Source organism: Protopterus annectens, chromosome 2.part0 (assembly GCF_019279795.1).
Source record: "Protopterus annectens isolate FY-2018-M chromosome 2.part0, PAN1.0, whole genome shotgun sequence".
Taxonomy (NCBI): Eukaryota; Metazoa; Chordata; order Ceratodontiformes; family Protopteridae; genus Protopterus; species Protopterus annectens.
In genome coordinates this window covers 1,817,958,649-1,817,979,969 of record NC_056728.1, presented here as the reverse complement: position 1 = coordinate 1,817,979,969, position 21,321 = coordinate 1,817,958,649, and the positions used below count along the sequence as shown (strand labels likewise).

The 21,321-nt window shown below is 40.4% G+C and overlaps 1 protein-coding gene across 2 annotated transcripts in view; it reads right to left on the bottom strand.

Moving 5' to 3' along the window:
* Positions 1-21,321, bottom strand: part of ELP3 (elongator acetyltransferase complex subunit 3) — a 1,566,942-nt gene that overhangs the window by 966,820 nt on the left and 578,801 nt on the right. For both annotated transcript variants that reach the window (XM_044061854.1, XM_044061853.1), the window contains exons 8-9: positions 15,813-15,974; positions 5,270-5,396 (exon numbers count right to left, since the gene is read on the bottom strand). In XM_044061854.1, coding sequence (XP_043917789.1) covers positions 5,270-5,396; positions 15,813-15,974 — 289 coding nt within the window. The remainder of the gene's footprint in view (positions 1-5,269; positions 5,397-15,812; positions 15,975-21,321) is intronic.

Sequence of the window (21,321 nt, the reverse complement as noted above, 5' to 3'; positions counted from 1 at the left end):
TCAAGGGGTGTTTTATCAGGGGATGACACTACAACCACCAATTTTACCCAAATTCTCTTAATACGAATAGGTTTACCTGAACTGATGGTGACCATTCTTGCATGTGATTTTGTGACTCATTTTCTTGGCAAACCATGTCCTTGCCAACAGTAAGCCATTTACCAGAATGAAGTCTAAAATGGCCTCTCTTCATTGCTCCTGTTGCCCCACTCAGGTGGATGCATGCAGTCCTCATATCCTGTCACATCTATCCCAATATGAGCATTCAAGTCCCCATTGCACAGACTCATTTTTCCTAGTTTGTCTTGGAGGACCTCTTTTATTCAGGTCTTGGAGGACCTCTTTTATTCACCATCATAACCCTGCAGTGGAGCATAGGCTGTGATGATACATGCCTTACATTTACACTGCATTTTAATTGCTACTAGTCTCTCACTAGTTTGATGACATCCCTCATTGCATTCAGAGGTAACTCTCGCGCTCCCCCCCCCCCCAAAAAAAATTCCAGCATAATTTCTATTCATCCTCCAACTGATTAGTAGACCCTGAACCCAAGCCAAAACAAATTACTGTGCTGGCCATCCACTCTTAACTCCTGGATATACAGAATTTCAAATTTCCTCTTTACCATCATGTTACCCACTTCCAAGTTGCATCCTGCCAGTGAAGCTACAGTCAGTACATAACTTCTAAGTTCATTTTGGCAAACTGACTGTTTTTATAGCTGGTTTTAACTCAACACATATTGCCCAGATAACCTGAACTAGGCAACTGTATACCAGTTAGCTAGCCAGCCAGCAGCTTACTGACCCACAGCTACTAGACTTTATGACTGGCCAGTATGGGCATGTACTCGAAGACCCCTCAGACCGTCAGCATGGGCCCCCTGGCATATGTTAGGAAGAATGTATCCATAACCCACTCAGCACCAGAAAATACTACAACCCCTTTTTTGGTGACTTTAGTCGAAATGACCAAACCACCTACAGCCAATTTTTACACAGCTAGGTTGCTAGTCCTGACAGTCCATTGTTCTCCTAAACTAGAAGGTAATGCAAACCACAGTTAATGTCTAAAGCTGTTGGTTTACACATCTCTTCCTCCACTAAGGAACCACCTAGAATTTGTGCTGCTATCCACAACTCTATTAATTTTGGGGTAAACTTTGTTGGCATACCTCTCAAACGCAAGTGGAAGGGCTAGGTTTGAAACCAGTACCTTTTCATTCTTGAGGTAGGAACACTTAGCAAGCTGTTTGGAGGAACCCCACACAGACATGGGAGAAAACCAAACTTCACAAGATCAGGATCAAAGTTTAAACCTTGTGTCATGTACCTTAGCTGCATTTAACATTTCACATCTCCTCAATAGCTTCTATCTTTTCATTTAAAGTTTGCTCTTCCGAGTCCTCTTCAATCAGTACTGGAGTCTGAGAATCAAGAGCCTGGTGAACTATCTAGCTTCTCTCTTTTTTTTCGCTGCTTGCTCCAGCTGTAGGTTTATGTACTTATATATATAAATATAAATATAATGTATATAAATATAATATATATATATATATATATATATACACATACATATATATATATATATATATATATATATATATATATATATATACACACACATATATGCACATATACGTATATGCACCCGTGCACGCACACATACAAACATACACACGTATACATATATATATATATATATATATATATATATATATGTGTGTATATATATGTATATATATATATATATATATATATATATATATATATATATATATGTGTGTATATATATATATATATATATATATATATATATATATATATATATATATATATATTTGTACACACCCCTGTTAAAATGCCAGGTTTTTGTGATATAAAAAAAATCAAACCACAATACATCATTTCAAAACTTTTCCTACCTTTAATGTGACCTACAACCTGTACAATTCAATTGAAAAACAAACAAATCTGTTAGGGGAAAAAATATAAAAAAATAAAAAACGTACAATAAGCTGGTTGCATAAGTGTGCACACCCTTAAACTAATACTTTGTTGAAGCACCTTTTGAATTAATTACAGCATTCAGTCTTCTTGGGTACACACCTGCCATCAATTAAAGAGACTCTGATTAACCCCAAATATCATGTCACATTAAAAAAAAAAAAAACAAACAACAAAAAAACCACTGCACATGTAGAAAATGCACATTAAAATCACACAAAAACAACTCTCCCCTAACTAGTTCTGTGTTATATAGGGCTACTTCCTAGACCACAGCACAGGCTGTGTGTGATCAGGGGCTCTCGGGTGGATGAAGAAGATAGATGGGGAGAATGGGAGTCCGTCGTCAATAACAGCTCAGACATCATCAGGGAAGGGAGGTGGTTTGGCCATTTACAGAGGAGACATAACAGAACCACTATGTTTTACACCCAGTGGAGTCCACTGCTTACCTAGCTCACTTTGGCTGAGTGCATTAGCTGAGGGGAACTCAGAATGAGAAGGCTCTCTTCCTCTCAGAAGACAGTAACAACAGAGCTCTGATGGGCTGCCAGGGTGGGAGCGTAATACTCAAGGTGAGAGGGTACACCTCCCCTAAGGGCCAGCAAAATAGGACAGCTCCCCATGCTCCCCACCCTTTTTCCCTCCCCAGGGAATGGAGGGCTGACTGGAATTCCCAGGTCAGAACAAATGGGTTGTACAACTCTCTTGTAGCCTGGAAATGCTCGGTTCCCATACTCCCAGAAAGAATTGGTGACTGGCACAACCAAAATCCAAATATCTAAGTTCAATAAAATTAAACTGTCTAAAACCATAACTGAACTATAAAAATAACATCTTATATAATCACTACCCTACTCAAATAAATACAAAAAACACTCAGTACTATATGTAGATAGCAAATGCTGGAGGTGTGATGGGAAAGAAAGAGGTAACTTGGAACATGTTTTTTGGGAATGTAATAATTTGGCAGACTTAAAAAAAAATCCCTACAGAATAATCAGTCAGGAATACTGGAGCAAATGGATGTAATTAAGGAAATGATTCTTTTGATGTGGGACACATTACCTGAATTGTCTAGACACAGTAATTCCTTACTAAGTTTAATTCTACTGGCTGCCAAAAAAGCAATTACTTGAAAATGGTAATCAAAATCTAAACCAATTGTACTTGAAATACTGAATACTGTAAGAGAGTTAAAGTTGGATTTAAAGAAAAGAGAAGGAGAAAATTAAATACAAATAAATGTAATTTGTGGGAACAAGACAAACAGAATAATGTTTTGGAAGAGTGAGATTTAAGGGAAGGCAGGAATTGAGTTTAAGTGATGTTGGACTGAACAACAGTGTTGTGAAAAAAAAAAACATCCATACAATGTATGTAAATTAAAAAAAAAGTGTTAATATGGTTTTCTTTTCTGTTACTGTATGTGTGTTTATGTCTTGAGTGATAATTTAATAAAGGCTAAAAAACACCCAACTCTACTAAAACTACTTCAAAACTACAACAGAAAACTACTTATGAAACAGTACATTCATAAGAACCTGTAAAACAGCTTAAATCTGTATTCAAGTAGAATGTGTGGGGGTAACAAATACAAACCCCTCTAAAAGAATGAGAAGAGAGCAATTCAAACAAACTTGGTATCTAAACTTACAGTAAGACCTTTCATGCGTCACACACCAAACTTCTACCCCCATGTATTCCTTACCTATATAAATGCATACACTTTGGATAAGACATTAAACTGAAATTTTGGAAGTCCCCTCATGCCATGGCCAAATTATTCCTTGTCAATATGAGTATCACCTCAAATCTACCATAAAAAAGAGGTTGCTGGCTTAGTGGGACCTGCCTAGTCCACAAAGAATAAGTAAATAAACACATTTCCTATACATATGTGCATGGGCACTGTATGTGTGTGTGTGTGTGTGTTCATGTGTATACGCATGCATATATCTATATACACATATATATATGTATATGTATCAAACAAATGAACTTCTTTTCGCGAAAGTGCATTTTTTCAAAAAATGCACTTTCACAAAAAGACAACTAAGCGAACAGCAATGGGAGCTGTTGCTTAGATCACGGCACAGCGCGGATAAGGGAATATTCTCTTTTCCCCACTGTAATGCAATCTCGGATTGAGAATATAAAAGTAGCGGGGTATGGAGGGGGGCTTGCCCCCTGCATAAACGTGGTTAGCATTGTGTTTTTTTTGGGTTTGGTTTATTTCTCTTTCAGGAAAGTGCATTTTCAGAAAAATGCACTTTTGCGAAAAAGAGTTCACATGATTACGTTTCGTTGAAATGCAATTTCGATGGGTCAAAGTAGACCCATATATGCATATGTGTGTGTGAGTGTGTATATATAATTATTGCATATATTGCTGCTTTTACTCATGCTAACACCTGACTTTGTTAGAAATTGCACATGTTAATGCAGCATGACTCAACATTGTTTTTGCCAGCCATTCACCTCTCCTCTCCTTTGACTATAAAGCTCAAAGTGAGATAAAATCAATGCTGTGTATTAACAGTGCATAAAACAAAACTCTTGAGCATTCTGCAGCATGACTTTACTGTCAAGTCGCTAAATGAACTCTTGTGATTAATAGAGTATAACTTGCTTGGCTATTAAGATGTCGCTCTGGCCAGATTCCTGAACTTTAAATCATAATGTACTTATACTCTACTAGTAAAAACAGAGGCCGCCTGTCACACTGAGAACTTAACTGCCTATACAATATTTCTAACTGTACACGTACCTCTAAAGGTGTTACTCATTACCACTGCAGCTTCATACTTGTAATATCGCATTCTCATTCAAATACTTACAGGCTTAATGGTTTCTCTCAGTTCAAACTGGAAAAAAAGGTAATTTGGGTCTAGTGTACCTCCCCTTTATCAAATATATTGCACTTCATCAGGCCAAATGCTATGGAGAAGCAACAGTACACAGTAATAACACAGCACTGTGAGGCACACAGATGTAGACAGTAAGAGGGAGATAAAGTGGTCAGAATGTTTTTGTCCATATGCATAAATAAGCACGTTTACTCAGTACATTGCACAATAGCAAGCTTTCTGATGTTTCAGCATACAATTGCTCAGACAAAACAAGTACACTTCAGAATATCTTTCACTAGTGTTTGTGTTCCATGCAGAAAAATAGTTTGTATCTTTTAACATACAACATTCTTTCAGTTCTGCTACTTCTGCTTGCTGAAAATTCTTCACAATGGCATTTATACTTACAATAAACTGTTCTATATCCCGTTCCAGTCCCATATTGGGCAGATCTGGCATCATGTGTACCACTACTTTAAAACCAGCATCCTTTGACATGTGAAATGACTCGCATACAGCCTTCACCGTGTGACCCCTGTGTATGAAAGAAAGAAAGTATCCATGTGCATGTTAAACATGAAAGTGAGTATTATTAACTGCATGACCATTTCATCACTACTGACCTCACTTATCGGAGTCACTAAATAAATACATAGTGGAATCATCTGGCAAGTACCTACTGGTAAATTTCAAGCACAAAAGTAGCATTACAGCATACAATGAATATTTTACTTACACTTAACATTTGGACAACAGGTGCATACACTAGGCAGTTACTCCTCCTTTGATAAGCAAATTTGAATAGCACAGATTCAAAAAACACTGGCAAACAAAACATTGCAAACTGATGAAATTAATGGAAAAAAGAGGGCACTTACAGTTAGTAATGACAAAATGTTTTTAACTTGCTTTAAGTAGCCATTCAGATGAGCTTTAAGTAGCCATTCAGATGAGCTGATAAAACTATAGAAATCAGAGACTGAAATGAAGGAAATATTGACTGAACAAGAGGTTCTAAAAAAATCAGTTTCAAAACATAGTTGTCAGAAGATGGAGTACACAGGGAAAACCTGAGATTTTTTTTTGGTTGCACAACAGAAACTGGAAGGAGTAGGCCACATTAATTTTATAAAAGACTGTTCCACAGCAGGATTTGTTAACTGAGAGGGCACTGTGTGGGTATGGTCTAAATTTGGCCCTTGGAAAGCAGACAATGCCTATAGTAGTAAAGGCGCAATCATACTAGCAGAAAGAGATGTTCTTGGCAGAAGACAAAAGTATTAAAAATGGAGACAAAGACTACCAAGACTGTGGCTGAGAAACACTAACTACAGCCCAATGAAAAATGATAATGTGTTCAACAATGGTGAAAGCTACACATTTGGAAAAACTCCACTCAACTAATACAGACTTTTTGAATATGAAGAAAGAAAAATTCTGAGAAAAATAAAACAGAAAAGCAGAAGAAAAAGTTCTGCAGGACAACGACGTCAAGGCTGATCAGAAGGACGCAGACTTATGTGCACCATCAATGCAGAAGACAGCTTCCAGTATAATTGGATGGAAAAGTAGACAAGATGCACTCAGATCTGTTTAAAATAAGTAGGACAGTGGGAAAATACATAAGAAAAAATGAAAAATGTTGGGTAAACACAAAAATAGTAGCTGATGACTGCTAAGTTTGAATAAGTCAGAAACAGAAATGAAGGAAAGAATGACAGAGATTGACGCATCAAATTAAGACATTTTTCAGAAAATAGTAGATCTAGAAGATAAAGCGCTAAGAGAAAACCTGAGGTTTTCTGCAATACCAGAGAATTTGGAAAGAGTGAACTGCTTTAACATTATGAAGGTACAAGTAAGTAGATGGACTTGTGCTCCACAAGAGGATCTGGTAATCAAGCGAGTGCATCACATCTATGCTCCTAATTTAACCTCCTGAAATAAGCAGAGGCCCATAACGGATAAAATAGGCATACCACGAGAAGGAGATGCTCATGCCAAAATTATGGCGAAAGGTGATGAACACTGGCAATACCAGAGTGTTTGTGAAAAATGACCACTTCATTTCATACTAGACATAAGACATGTATGTTTCTTCTAGTCATTAAGAGTTGTCACTCCATGTGGGTTAAAAATGTATATGGAGGCAGAATCGGGTTTGGAGAAGATAAAAAATAAAAAATCAACAGAACTCTGCTTCTAGACACCATAAAAGTAAAGGGAGGCCGAAAAGAGACTGCGCCAGAGAAACTGTTTCACTTTTTTCCAAATGAAAATGTTTGTGTGTCTTAGGAAAGCCCAACAGCTGACCAAAATAATTAGAGTAATCTTGGATTCAAACCAAACACTGGTACCACAAGAAGATGGGAATTGGAAGACAACTAACAGCTAGCTGAATGAACAGAGAAAGAAACAAAAATTTTAGTCCTACTACGAGTTGCTTGAATTAGAGGGAAAACTGGAAAACATGTATCCCATTTTACACCAGTCAAGAGAAGTAGGGATTTGAACCAGAAATTTGTGAATTGAAAACTAGTAGCATACTTTGGTAAATAATGGGAAAACTGAGACTGAATCCCAATATGTGCTGTTTATTTCAAAATGTGGGTGAATAAAGCATATAAATCCCATGTTGTTGTAGATGTCCATGAAAGAATCAAATGTGGGGAAAAAATAGATCATCATCATCCCCCTTTTTCCCATTCTCTACATGGGGACAGGGTGTTGTTTCAACTGTCTCCATCTCTCTCTATTCAATGTCATTCTCCTGCCTTCTTCGACACTCATGTCTGACTATCACAGGTTTTCTCTCACATAATCCATCCACCTCTTTGCTGGACGCCCTCATTTCCTCGTGCCTTCTTCCTGTCTCAAATCTTCACCAAACTGTCGTCTTTTTTGCACATGTATCTGAACCACTGTAATCTGTCTTCTTTGACCTTTTCTGCAATTGAAGCTACTTTGACTTCTGCTCTTATGCCCTCATTTCTTCATCTGTCCCTCAGTGTGCATCCTACCACTCAGTCTTAGGCACATCATCTCCATCACCTCTAGCTTCCTCAACCTCTCTGCTTTTACATAGGATCAGAGGAGGTTACTAGGCTAATGGCACTGGGGCCCTTACAAGCCTAGCCAAGAGTTTGTCCCCCCCCCCCCAAATAAAAACACCTCAGTCAGCACCTGCCACTCCAGTCAATAGTACTGGTACACAAGTGGAAGCCCTGGGACAAATTTGTGATTTCCCATTCACTCATCAAGGTAGAGCTTGAAGAGGGTCAATGAGGTACGCTGTTAGACATGTATGGGAAGTCTATTCCAGAGACGGAGCAGCCTCTGGGAGATAAACCCCTCTCTCCAGCAGGTTTTGTTAATGTCGCATATTAGATTTAGGCCTTTTGAGCAGGTAATGTGCGAGGAGTTAGACTTATGGATATGGAGCATCTCTAGTAGGGCAGGGTCTGAGATTCACCTCTGAGCAATCTATACAATACTGAGTAGAGTGATAGTGATTTGAGCCTGTCCACATAGGACAAGTGTTGGAGGCCATGGATTTGATTTGTGAGATATTTCTGTGGCCTTTCCAGTTGGCACAGGTGTTTGGAGAGGTACATACCAAACAGGGCATTGTACTCAATTACTGGCCTAATGATGGAGGAGTACAGAGGTAATAACCTCCTTTTTTCTGGATGGAATCTCTTTACTTATGAGATGAGCCAAGTAAAAGTCTTTTCTGACCACTGCCGCTATATGGTTGCCACTGATGTGGTAATCAGTAGGAGTAGTGTTTTTGCCAGATTGTATGATAACACTTTTTTTCTGTTTAACTTAAGGCCATGACTTTGACACCAGTCATTTGTTGCTGTGAGACCCTCCTGTAGTATGTTAATATCATCCGGGGAAGTCAATGACAGCACCCAACTTACAGTCGTCCACAAACTTGGTCAGCCAGAGGCCTTTTGTCTTTGTCTGGACCTCTGAGAAGTAGATGCCAACAGTAGGGGTCCCAGGACAGATCCCTGGGGAACACCACCAGTGACAGGTCTGCTGTCAGAGGGTGAGGCACCTGTTTTGATCTTGTGGGTCCTAACAGTGTGCCAGTTGGCCACCCACCTGATGAGATAGTGATTTACACCAAGTTGTGTTAGCTTTTCGATGATGCGCAAGTGGGGGACTGTGTCAAACGCTTTAGCCAAGAGAAGGTAAGCTGTATGTACTGAATTTCCCTCATTTAGGGCCTTGGTGACCGTCTCAAAGTCGTCAACGAGGTTCAACAGGCAAGATCTGTCCTTGATAAATCCAAACTGGGTGGGGTCAAGTGCTTGGAGATTGCCCATATCCTTGTTTCTGAGATCCATAATAATAATAATAATAATAATAATATGCTCCATGGCTTTACAGATCAGACTTGTCAAGCTAATAGGGCGATAGTTTCCAGGGTCAGTAGTGGCACCACCTTTGTGCAAGGGGATGGCTATGGCAGTTCTCCACTCTGCTGGAATGAAGCCTGTACTTAGGCTGTGGTTGAATAGGGTGCTCAATGTCGAAGTTGGTTCTTGCTGGAGATGGTACAGAATACAACCTGGGATACTATCCGGTCCCATGGAAGCTGTGTTCTTTGCCTTTGATAGGACCTTTAACACTTGATCTATGGAGATGTGAGGTGCGAGACAAGTATTGGGGATGCAGAATGGGCCTTTGGGAGGATGGGAGAGTGAAGTTTGTGCTGAACCTATCAGCTAGCAGGTTGTCTATGTCAACAGGATAAGTGTAAGTGGTATCGTTAAGTACTAATTCGGAACAAACCTGATGTAACTGAAGAAGGCTTTGTGGTTTTCCTTTGTTTCGGAGGCTAGTTTTAATTCATAATTGGCTTTGGAGGTTTTCACTAGTGATCTAATTTGCTTGTTGAGGCTGAGGAGGGAGTTTTTCCAATTGTGAATTTGTGCCTTTTTACCCTTCGACAAAGGTTTCTTCCTTTTGTTGCAAAGCCTGCTGATAGAGGATGTCCACCAGATAGGTTTGTGATTCCTTGAAGAGAAGGTTTTAGTTCTGTTGGGTATGGCTGAGTCCAAGCAGTTGTACAGGTGCTCGTATATTGAATTGGCATACTGTTCAGCATAGCTGTCTGCATCCTCTGAGGGGGGGCAGTGGTGTGAAGCTACTGATACCCTCCTTTCCCTTAGGAGGCTGTAGTCAGTTTTTGAGAAGTTTTTAGCCTGGAAATGGCTGGGAGGGGGTTTGGGTGGGATAGAAACTTTGAATGAGACAGACCAATAATCAGATCTCACTAGGGAATAACTTTCTATGGGAGTGATGCAGTGGTTGCCCATGTTGGTGAGAACCAAGTCCAGAATGTTATCTCCCCTTGTGGGGGATGAGATGAGCTGGCCTAGTGCGTTACAAATGATAAAGTCAAGGAACCATTGGGTGAGTGCATTAGTAAAGGAATAGTTCACCCAGTCCTATGGTGGGGTAGTTGAAGTCACAGAGGATCAGGGTGTTAGGGGGTACCGTTGATGGAGTCAAATAGGTCTAGGTAGGAGAAGTGGGTGTCCTGAGGCACAGATGGGGGTTCTATAGCTGGCTATAACTAGGATGGGTGTCTTGCCAACTGTCAGTTGCACATGGAGTAGTTCTAGTGCTTCATGCTGGCAAACCACTCTGGAGGTGTGCTTGTTTTTAAACAAGATAGATACTCCACCACCCTTAGTCTTCCCGACCTCATTTAGGGGTTGGAATGCGTGAGAATGAGGTATAGCCTGGTAAGTCAAGGGTACTCTCTGCAGCCTTGAACCAAGTTTTCCTGACTCCACAGATGTTGGCATCTTCCAGTGCGAGGAAAGCCTCTGATGGGTGCATTTTCAGGTTAAGGCTCCTAGCGTTAATCAGCATGACCTTCAATTTGCTTTCTGACAGATTTTTTTATGCTGGAAGATTTGTCTTTGGGACATTGCCTAAAAAGGCACAATGGGGGAGCCAAGAGCCTTGGCCAGAATCTGGAATCCCAGGGGTAACAGGTGGAGGCCATCTCTGGCAAAGCATCGAGGCCTGTCAACCATGTCACCCCAGGCAGACAGATACTGGATCCCCTTGGAATGACAGCAGAAACTAAGCCAATTGTTGGTCAATTATTTTTTGTTGGTACTGTGATATCATTCTTGGTGAAGGTAGGATGCTGCTTAGGGATAGAGTCATACCTGCCTGAGACATGTACTCTTAGAGCTCAATCATGTCTCCATATAGTCCAGGGAGGTACGTCTCAAGTCATTTACACCAACATGGACAATGACAGAGTCTTACCCAGGTTTCAGTGCCATACACCAGTACTGGTTGGAGAACTGTTTTGTACACCTTACTTTTTAGCTTTTTGTTAGTCTTCTTTCATATAATGGCACACTGTGCCAGTTGGCTGCAGCCCCTCTGACTATCTTCCACCTTCTCATTCAGACTTCCCTTCTCCTCAATCAGCCCTTCCAAATACTTGAAGCTGTTAACATGTTCCACTATTTTCCCTTCTATCTTAATTCTCAGCTTCTTCTGATTTCCACCATTTGCTGCCATTACAAACATCTTTTGATACTCTGTTTCATCTCAGTTTCATCTCATGTGCCTTCAGTTTTGAAATCCATTCCCCTATCCTTTGCAGTAGTTCTTCCTCATAGTCTGTCTGTAACACCACATCGTCTGCATAGAACAACTTTGTTATCTGTGTCTCTGATCTGTTTACTAATGTAGTCCGTCACCAGTATGAACAGCAGTGGGCTCAGAACTGAACCACGATGTACACCCACAACACTGGGAGCACCTCTCTCAGACCGAACACTGTCTGTACTTGAGTCACTGGGTCCTTTTACATAGCCTGCACTAATTCTACCAATATTTATGAGACTTTGAACCACCTGAGGACTACCCAAATCAGCTTTCTTAGGATCACGTCATATGCTTTCTCCAAGTCGAGAAATGCCTGGTTGGACTCTTTCCTTATGTCTACCTTCTTCTCAGCTATCTGTTTCACTGCAAACAATGGGCCAGTCATGCTGCATCCTGATCTAAATCCAAACTGTTCAACTCCCATCTTACTTTCTAGTACTCTGCATATTGGTTTATCAATGACCCCCTCCAGAACTTTCATGCAGTGTGACAGGAGTTTGATACCCCTGTACTGCCCATTGTAAGGGATGTCTCCTTCATTCTTGTACAATGGCACTATCTGGAATAGGTCTTTTTCTCGATAATGCTACGAGTGCCCTCAGGAACCATTTCTCCCCTATCTGTTCAAACATCTTGATCATATCTGGTGTGACCTGATCTGAATATGGGGGAATAAGATGCACCAAATCTGTGTGTTGATTGACAAACGCATCTGGGCTTGAAATATCTGGCATTGAACGTGTCAGCTTCAACACAGCCTTGGCAATGTCAGAGCTGACAGTCAGTGCCAAGTATTCTGAAGCCAAATTCGCTTCTGAAGAGTTCTGTGCGGAAGGGTTGAACTCTGAGCCTCTCTCTTAGACAACAGTCCCAGCAGCAATAGGGTCGAGGTCAGTACAAAAAGTGGTTGATGCCAAACCCCTTGGCCACCACTGCTGACATCAATGTCAGAGTTGAAGAAATCACCAGCATTGAGGACATCAGTGTGGAAGAATGTATATCGAATGATGTCGATAGAACAGTTACAGTAGTCTGAATTCATTCTATGCTACTGGCATAAAAACAAGGCCAAAGGAGCCACAGGAAAAAAGGAAAGGGGACTTTTTGAGCCACCCTAGGGACAGAGAGGGACTGACGACACCATACTGAAGCTAGGCCTTCATGAAGGTCATTGTCATATGTTCCCAGTGCAAGAGAGAAAGGCTTATGAGGGACTGCTAGGATCTAAGTGAAGAAGCAGAAGCAGGCCTGGAGGTAAGAAATCTTAAAGCTTTTTCTTTGAAGATAAACTTACATCCCTTCTTCTCAGCCTTGAGTCACTACTGCCCGCCAACTCCTTTGCAGAAGTACACTGGGTAGGAGTACTGAAATAAGAGGAACCTGTCCAAGATGTAGACATAGAAAGAATAGGGTGTTTTAGCTGGGGAGATCTTTTGTAAGACAGACTCTTCAGGGTCTTTCAGCCCTGTGTTTTTCTTTCCTCTTATCAGATCATAACACTTTAGAAGAATTTTTGTTCTCATCTTCTGAATATACATTCTCAACAGATGCTGACTCAGAATGACGCAAACCCTTAATGTACTAGTTTGTTTTTTCTGTCCATGAGTGTACGTGAGCTGAACTTTTGACAAATACTGCAATCACTGTTCAAATATACCACATTAGGGCAGACAACACACATTCATGCAGATCTTTATGGCCAAATTGTTTACATTTCTTAAATCCTGCCTTCAGTTCCTTTTCCATATCTATGCCTGAAATTATAAAGAAAACACAACAATGACAGTAATCACAAGCCAGTACAACAGTTAAGGACTAAGAATTTAAACTATTCACTACAAGTGCTAGAAGGCAATGACCACCAAAAAGCATTAAGTAAAGAGATTTTTTTTAAACAGTAGAGGCAGACATAACTAAGCTGGTATTACCAGAAGTGGATATAGTAATATTCATGGCAGCAAAAACACTCAACTAGTAGCAGTATGCTAGCAAGCAAAGTAAATGAGATGCCATTTGCAGACAGTGGGACGTGGCAAAAAATGCATATGCGCACACACACACACACACACACACATATATATATATATATTTTTTTTTTATTTTTTTTTTGTTTATATTACATACATATTATACATATATCACAAAAAAAAAGCTTCGTCTCTCTTGCCAATGTCATTTCAGCCAGTGTACTACACACTAGTCCTGAGGAAGGGAAGATTAAAGAAGATTTAGCAGCCACAACGTGGAAGAACTGCAGACTGCAACATCTACTACAGTACGTTTCTGATGTGGGAAATAACATCAGAATGCAACAGTAATGCAGGTGAGAAGACCTCATCAGAGTCATTCAAATTACAAGTACAGATTTCAGTTGACAGGGAACATGACAATAACTGTGATACTGAAAAGCAAGGGCTAGAACAGGAGAAGCTACCATTTTTAATCCTGAGAAGAATGTGAGAAGGTTGAGAAGGCCCAGAAAATCTCTAGCTGGAGAATAAGCCCAGACTGCCTCAGGTGAGGAAAACATCAAAGGTTACCATCTAATGAATCAGTGGAAAATAAGAAAACCCTATCGAAGTGCCCACTGTAGAAAATTACATCAGGTCTATAGCTCTACCGACTAACAAATGTAGGTGCTGGACCCAGACATTTTTAGCAGAAAACACTTTTGTCGTGGAAGAAGACATTCGCTCGCTGCCTTTTTTCTGTATCTGTGGTTGTAAATCATTGCACCCATTTCTCTTTTCACATTTTTATATCATTTCCTTTTTTAACTCCTAATCTCTTTGTTTTTTGGAAAAGTAATTAAGCTTGATGGAAGTCGTCTACTGTTTTTCAACTTATGAAACATTAAATAACTGAAATGTGTAGTCTTCACACTTTTCTATTTTGGACAGGTTAAAGCTAGCTCATGTTTTGTAATTCTTAAATGTTAAGCTTTGAGGTCAAGACATCTTTCCCAAACTAACCCTTTATTATTTTACAAGCTTTTGGTAACATAAAATGAAGGATGTAAACAATTCTTAGAACTGCATTAACTGCCAAAAGTTAATAAAAAATAAAACACACAGATACTGGTGAATAACTGTACTGTAATATGATGATTATATAACTGCAGGAAAGACTAGAATAAAAGCTGATCATACTACTTTTTTGTTACAATAAGACATGCATAAGAAATATGCCGTGAGATGATGATCTCAGCTAGACTTGAAGGATTTGTCAGTATGGTCTTAGTACTTATACCACCACAGATTCTTATTTCTCCTGCTACAAAAGAACACAAAATCAAATCTAACTTAAAAGTTTGTGCAGATAAAGACAATCCTACATACTGACTAACAGTACTGTAAAACTGGCAAAATGCTCCAACCCCCTTAAGTGACAGAGAGCAGTACTACAGAAGAGCAGTCTCTACCTGTGTGTATCCAGCGAATCTATCAAACAGCAAGTGTGGAAGCAGCCAATCTCTTACGTTCCATAATGATTACCAACTATTAGTATTAAGTCTTCCTCGGGATATTCAAAGCACTGCTGTCAACATGGTAATAAAGGTATCAGAGGATCAGCAGCTCAAGTAGCCAATGGAATTCTCTGCTCTCTAAGGAAGGGTTTGCCATCTAGGTGGTTCCCTCTGTAAAACTACCACCTCCATCTCAATTGTGCTTGGCTAGTGAAGACCAAAACAAAAACCAAAGTATCCCTCTGTGAAACTACCACCTCCACCTCAATTTTGCTTGGGTAGTGAAGATTAAAACAAAAACCAAAGCGGTCCCAGGATGCATCACTGACTGGTGACCTTCACTCTACTGTCCTATTTCCTACCATGTGATTACCTGCATGCAATGAAAGCTCCATTTCCATTACAAAATGGATATCCTCAAGTTGATGGTTTGCATCCATGGCAGGGGGTGGAATAAATGTAATTGGGCCAGATGACATGTTCAAAAACTTTGATTCAGTTACAATAACAAATACTGTCTCCAAATCAACATGATTACAAGAAGGTAACCACATTTAGCATTTAAAGCATTTGACAAGTCAGCACTACTGCAGAAAAAATGGCTACACAATCTGCTACAGACCCTTTAAGGCACTCAACAGAGGTATTCAACAAACAGCAATTCCTACCCAGCACTACTGGCAAACCAATGTTCCCTGTATAAATCCAGATAAAGACCGGCAATACATGTACATCCAAATCGTAACATATATCACAATACAGATACTGTTTCATCCTCCTCTTCCTATCTACATGCATCCCTTTTAAATCTCAGAAGGAACTTTCACTCACCTATTAGTATCTCTAGCTACATCCTCATAGACACTCTGAACACCAATCTCCAGGCGTGTACAGCCATAAGACAGCATATCACTCAAATGTCGTTTCAGGCAGTAATCAGGTCTTGTCTCAATAGTGATGCCAACACACTTGGTCTTACTGCGTTCCGAGTACCTGTGCAGAGAGACAATCAAAGCAATTAACAAAAATATACTACTTACAATAAAATACAGACCAGGAAGAAAGTGACTGGGGGTCACAAAATCCTTACAGCTATTTTAAAATATCCTTAACATCTCTGCATACATTAGTTTCAATATTAAGATATTCTACTAACTAAAGTTATCACTTTCAAATCAAATCCCATTTACAGACTGCTAGTAAAGTTCAGGTTAAACTGGTGCTATGCTTGATTCAGCTACTTTATTCCACTGAAAAAGACTGCAGAATGTTAAATTTTGAATTTCGAAACATACTATGGATTATATAAACAGTGTAGCAACATATAAAGATTTTCAATTTATGTTTTCCTTATAAAGAAAAAGAAAAGTCATATTTTACAAAAAAGGTATTACAGGGTTACAAATGAAGAAAGTTAGATGTGATGCTTAGAAAATATCTAGTAGCACATATTTAGGTACATGCACATATGCTTTTTAATTATACCTTAACTTTTTTAATAAAATCGTAAATATATTGCCTGAACAGAGTAAATGCTCCAACAAAACCAGCCAAACACAAGAGTGGAGAATAAACTAAAAATAGTAGGAGCAATCCACAGTAGATAAGACCACCAGTTCATATAAAAGTCCACAGAACTTCAAAAGTCCCAATATCCCAAGCGATAAAAGCCGAGACTCATTCAGTTCACGGACTACTCTTTAATGAGATCGAAAACAAGTACAAATATAGGTACAGGTTAGAGCTTTCACCTTACAGCTTCTTCAGACCTATTAGTTTCTCTAAAACATCCCACAATTTAAATCTTGAAAAAGGCGGGAAAACTACTCAGTCTTAAAGTGCCAACACAGAAAAGTACAAAAATAAATAAATATACAACACCTTAAGAAATCTCATATTAATAAAACATATGTACACACTACTCATACTAAACATACTCATTAAAGAGTAGTCCGTGAACTGAATGAGTCTCGGCTTTTATCGCTTGGGATATTGGGACTTTTGAAGTTCTGTGGACTTTTATATGAAATGGTGGTCGATCTACTGTGGATTGCTCCTACTATTTTTAGTTTATTCTCCACTTTTTTAATAAAATATTTTTAATGTATAGCTGCTTCAAGTGTCATTTTTAATAGAATAAGATTTGGGAGACATCCATTCTTCATGCAGTACTAAGCAGCTACCAATCTACAGTAACCCCTTTTGTGTTGGCTTTCACATGCAAATGGCATTGCACACTGGTTCAACAAATTGCTTTTATGCAATTGAGAAAAAAAGGTGATGCCACAAGCTGGAAATGCTTTCATACTACAAACCAGGATAACAAGCAAGTAGCATCACAGTCATATTGCCTGTCATCACTGCATTCAAAAAGTACAGTTTTGTACCTACCATAAATGTAGATGTTCGAAGATCCACATTGCTGCAGTCCTTACACTTGGGTAGTCCGCTGTCCTCGGTCGGCCCGAATATCAAAGTATAAGGCTGACGTCGGTCAAGGCGCATTTGACTGACATCAGGACGTCAGGGTACAAATGCGCATGACCGACGTCATATCCTCAGTCTTTTCTTGCCCCAGATGTCAGAAGACCCTAAAATAAAGGTCAAAACCAAAAGACAGCAAACACCCAACCAACCACCCTTGCACTAACTATATGTACAAAATATACAACATACACAATATGTACAACCCAACCCACACAACCACCTCAAACAACAGAGGGGAAGGAGGGAGGGTACATTGGACTGCAGCAATGTGGATCTTCGAACATCTACATTTATGGTAGGTACAAAACTGTACTATGTTCTTCATCTCACATTGCTGCAGTCCTTACACTTGGGTAGAATCCCAAAGCAGAGGTAAGGGAGGATGGCTAACTACAAGGAAGCAGGAGCTGCCAACATGCCCTGCAAAACAGCAGTGGCAAAACCAGCCCTGGATTTAGAGTAAAGTGGCAGGTGATAATGCCTAGAGAAAGTATGCACTGAACTCCAAGTAGCTGCCTCCAAAATATCCTTGGTTGCCACTCCCCTCAAAAAAGTTGTTGAAGTGGCAGTAGCCCTAGTGGAATGAGGCCTAATCCCAGCTGGAACCTCCTTGCCATGATGGGAATAACAGAAAGCAATGCAAAACCCAATCCACTTAGAAATCGTTTGTTTAGACACAGGCTTGCCCTGAGAACTCAAAGCAAAAGAAACAAACAACTGCTGAGCCTGCCTGAACCCTTTAGTTCTGTCCAAATAATAACGCAACTGCCTGTGTACATCTAAAGTGTGCAAAATCTTTTCCCCTTTATTTTGGGGATTTGCATAAAAAGTAGGCAAATGAATGGTTTGGTTTAAAGCCACACTAGAAACCACCTTAGGCATAAAGGAAGGATTAGTACGTAATGATACCCTATCCTTATGGAAAATCAAGAAAGGCTCAACTGCCATAAGGGCCTGCAATTCAGAAACCCTTCTTGCAGAGGTAATTGCCAACAAAAAAGCCGTCTTCCATGATAAAATTTCAACTCAGAAGTAGCTGCAGGCTCAAAAGGTTGTAGAGTGAGTTTCTCCAACACAAAATTGAGATCCCAAGCAGGAGTAGGAGCTCTTCGGGGGTCTTATATTCTTTGCCCTCTAAGAAATTGCTTGAATAAAGGATGAGAAAACAATGGTGGGACACAATCATAGTGAGCCGAAATTGCTGCAGCATGAACCTTAATAGAAGAGAAAGACAAACCCTTGTCCAGTAACTCAGTAAGATATTGAAGAGCCACACTCAAATTAGGCTCAGAAACATCAAAATCTTTTGCTGCACTCCAAAACAGAAATCTCTTCCATTTATCTGCGTACACTTTCCTTGTACTAGGCCTTCTAGCTTCCAAAATCACATTCAAAACTTGTTGTGGAAGTTGTGACCCTCTATGGTTCAAAACAGAATATGCCAGGCTGTCAGGTGCAGAGAGTGAAGTTTGACATTCAGCAAATGGCTGTCCTCCTGTGACAACAGGTGTGGAATTGAAGGCAAAGGCCATGGAGGCTTCCGTACCAGGCTTCTCAGTAATGGGTACCAGTGCTGTCGAGGCCAATCTGGAGCTATTAAAATCATCCTTGGCTTGTCCTGCCTGACCTTTAGCAGTACCTTTGGGAGGAGAGGCAGAGGGGGAAAGGCATACACATGAAGATTGCTCCAATTGAAAGAAAGAGCATCCACTTTCCAAGCTGTGGGATGAAACCTTTTTGTGCAAAACTTTGGCAGCTGATGGTTTAGTGGAGAAGCGAACAGATCTATGTCTGGAGTTCCCCATGACACTGTCAATTTCTGAAATACTTGAGGATCCAATTTCCACTCGTGGGGATCCATAATTCGTCTGCTCAACACATCTGCTAAGGAGTTCTGTGCTCCTGGCAGAAACCTTGCCTGAAGATTGAGCTGTAAACTGAGAGCAGTCTCCCACAAAATCATTGCTTGCCTGCATAGAGGATAAGAATGCGTTCCCCCTTGCTTGTTGATGTACTACATGACAGTCGTGTTGTCTGTTAGAATCAACACCTGCCCTGGAAGAAGTAATTCCTTGAAAGCTATTAATGCAAACTGGACTGCTAACATCTCCTTCATGTTGATATGTAGATGTTGTAGTCTGGCAGGCCACTTGTTTTGTAACCACTTTCCATTTAGATGAGCTCCCCAAGCTTTGTCTGAGGCATCTGTCGTTAAAATCTGACTCGCCTCTGGCCGGGTCACAGAGAGTCCCTTGTTTAGGTGACATTCCTGAGCCCACCATAAAAATTCCTTTTGAATGCAAGGTATTATTTGAATGACAGTGTCCAGATCCTGGCAGTGCTGTGTCCATACATTCTTGAGATACCATTGTAGCTTCCTCATATGCAGTTTGGCATTGGGAAGCACCAGAATACAAGATGCCATGAACCCTAATGCTTGAAGGACTGTCCTTGCAGTCAGCACGGACTGATGAGATAGTTGACGGAAGTAAAGGGATAGACTCTTTTGTTTGTCCGGGGTTAGAAAGGCCATCTGGGATGCTGTATTCAGTCTCACACCCAGAAAGCACATGTCCTGAGAGGGTACTAGACTGGACTTTATTTCGTTCACAGAATACCCCAGGCATCTTAGCACTGCTATCACATATTCCAAATGATGAAGAAGCTCTTCCCTTCCTTGGGCCAAAATCAGGCAGTCGTCCAAATAAGGATAGATCTGTATCTCTTTTAACCTGAAGAAAGCTATCACTGGAGCCAGAACTTTCGTGAATACTCTGGGCGCAGTAGATAAGCCAAAGGGCAATGCAGAGAACTGATAGTGAGAAGTCCCAGCTCGAAAACGCAGATACTTCCTGCAACTTAGTCTGATAGGAACATGAAGGTAAGCCTCCTTGAGATCCAAAGTTACCATCCAATGATCTTTGCCCAGCAGAGGTAAAAGCTGCTGTAACGTCAACGTTTTGAACTTGGGAATGTCCAGATAAGTGTTGAGGGTAGATAAATCCAAAATTGGTCTCCACGTGTTCCCCTTCTTTGGTACTAGGAACAGGCGAGAGTAAAATCCTAGGCCCACTTCTGGCATAGGGACCGGCTGTATGGCCCCTATTTGGAGTAACAGAGAAACTTGCTTGTGAGCCTCTATTCTTTGTTGAGGAGGAATGTCCGGCATGCCTTTGAAAGGAGGCAAGGTATGGAAATAAAACCTGTACCCGTGGTGTATGATATCCAATACCCATCTGTCTTGGGTAATTAAACTCCAATTTTCTTTGAAAAGTGCCAACCTTCCTCCCAAAGGTGCTGCCAGACGAGAAGGCTCTGGCAGCTGAAAAGGTAGGTCATTGGGTCTGTTTACGAAAGGACTGACCCCTGCCCTCACCAAGACTGTGCAGGAGAACTCCCTGTTCTAGGCCTGAAAGAGCCCTGAGCTCTGCCCCTACCACGTCTAGATCTACCCCTAGACTGGGACTCATAAGAAGGATACGTCCACCCCTTAGTAGGCCAATTTCTACTAAACTTCGGAGGCTGGACCTGCAAAAAATCTTTAACAGTCTGCATAGACTTAGCCTTGTCTTCCATTTTCTTTAAAACTGCCTCAACAGGAGGACCAAACAACACATCAGATTGTAAAGGAGCATCTAAAATCCTTGTTTTAACATGTTCAGACAAATTTTGATCCCTTAGCCAGGCGTGCCTGCGAAGAACTGACCCAGTGGCAGCCACCCTAGATGAGGCCTGTACAGCATCAAAACCACATTGCAAAGAATGCTTACCCACCTGTTCAGAAACATGCACTAAATCTTGCAACTCTTTACAATCAATACCTACTGCCAGAGCATCAACCTTAGACTTTAAT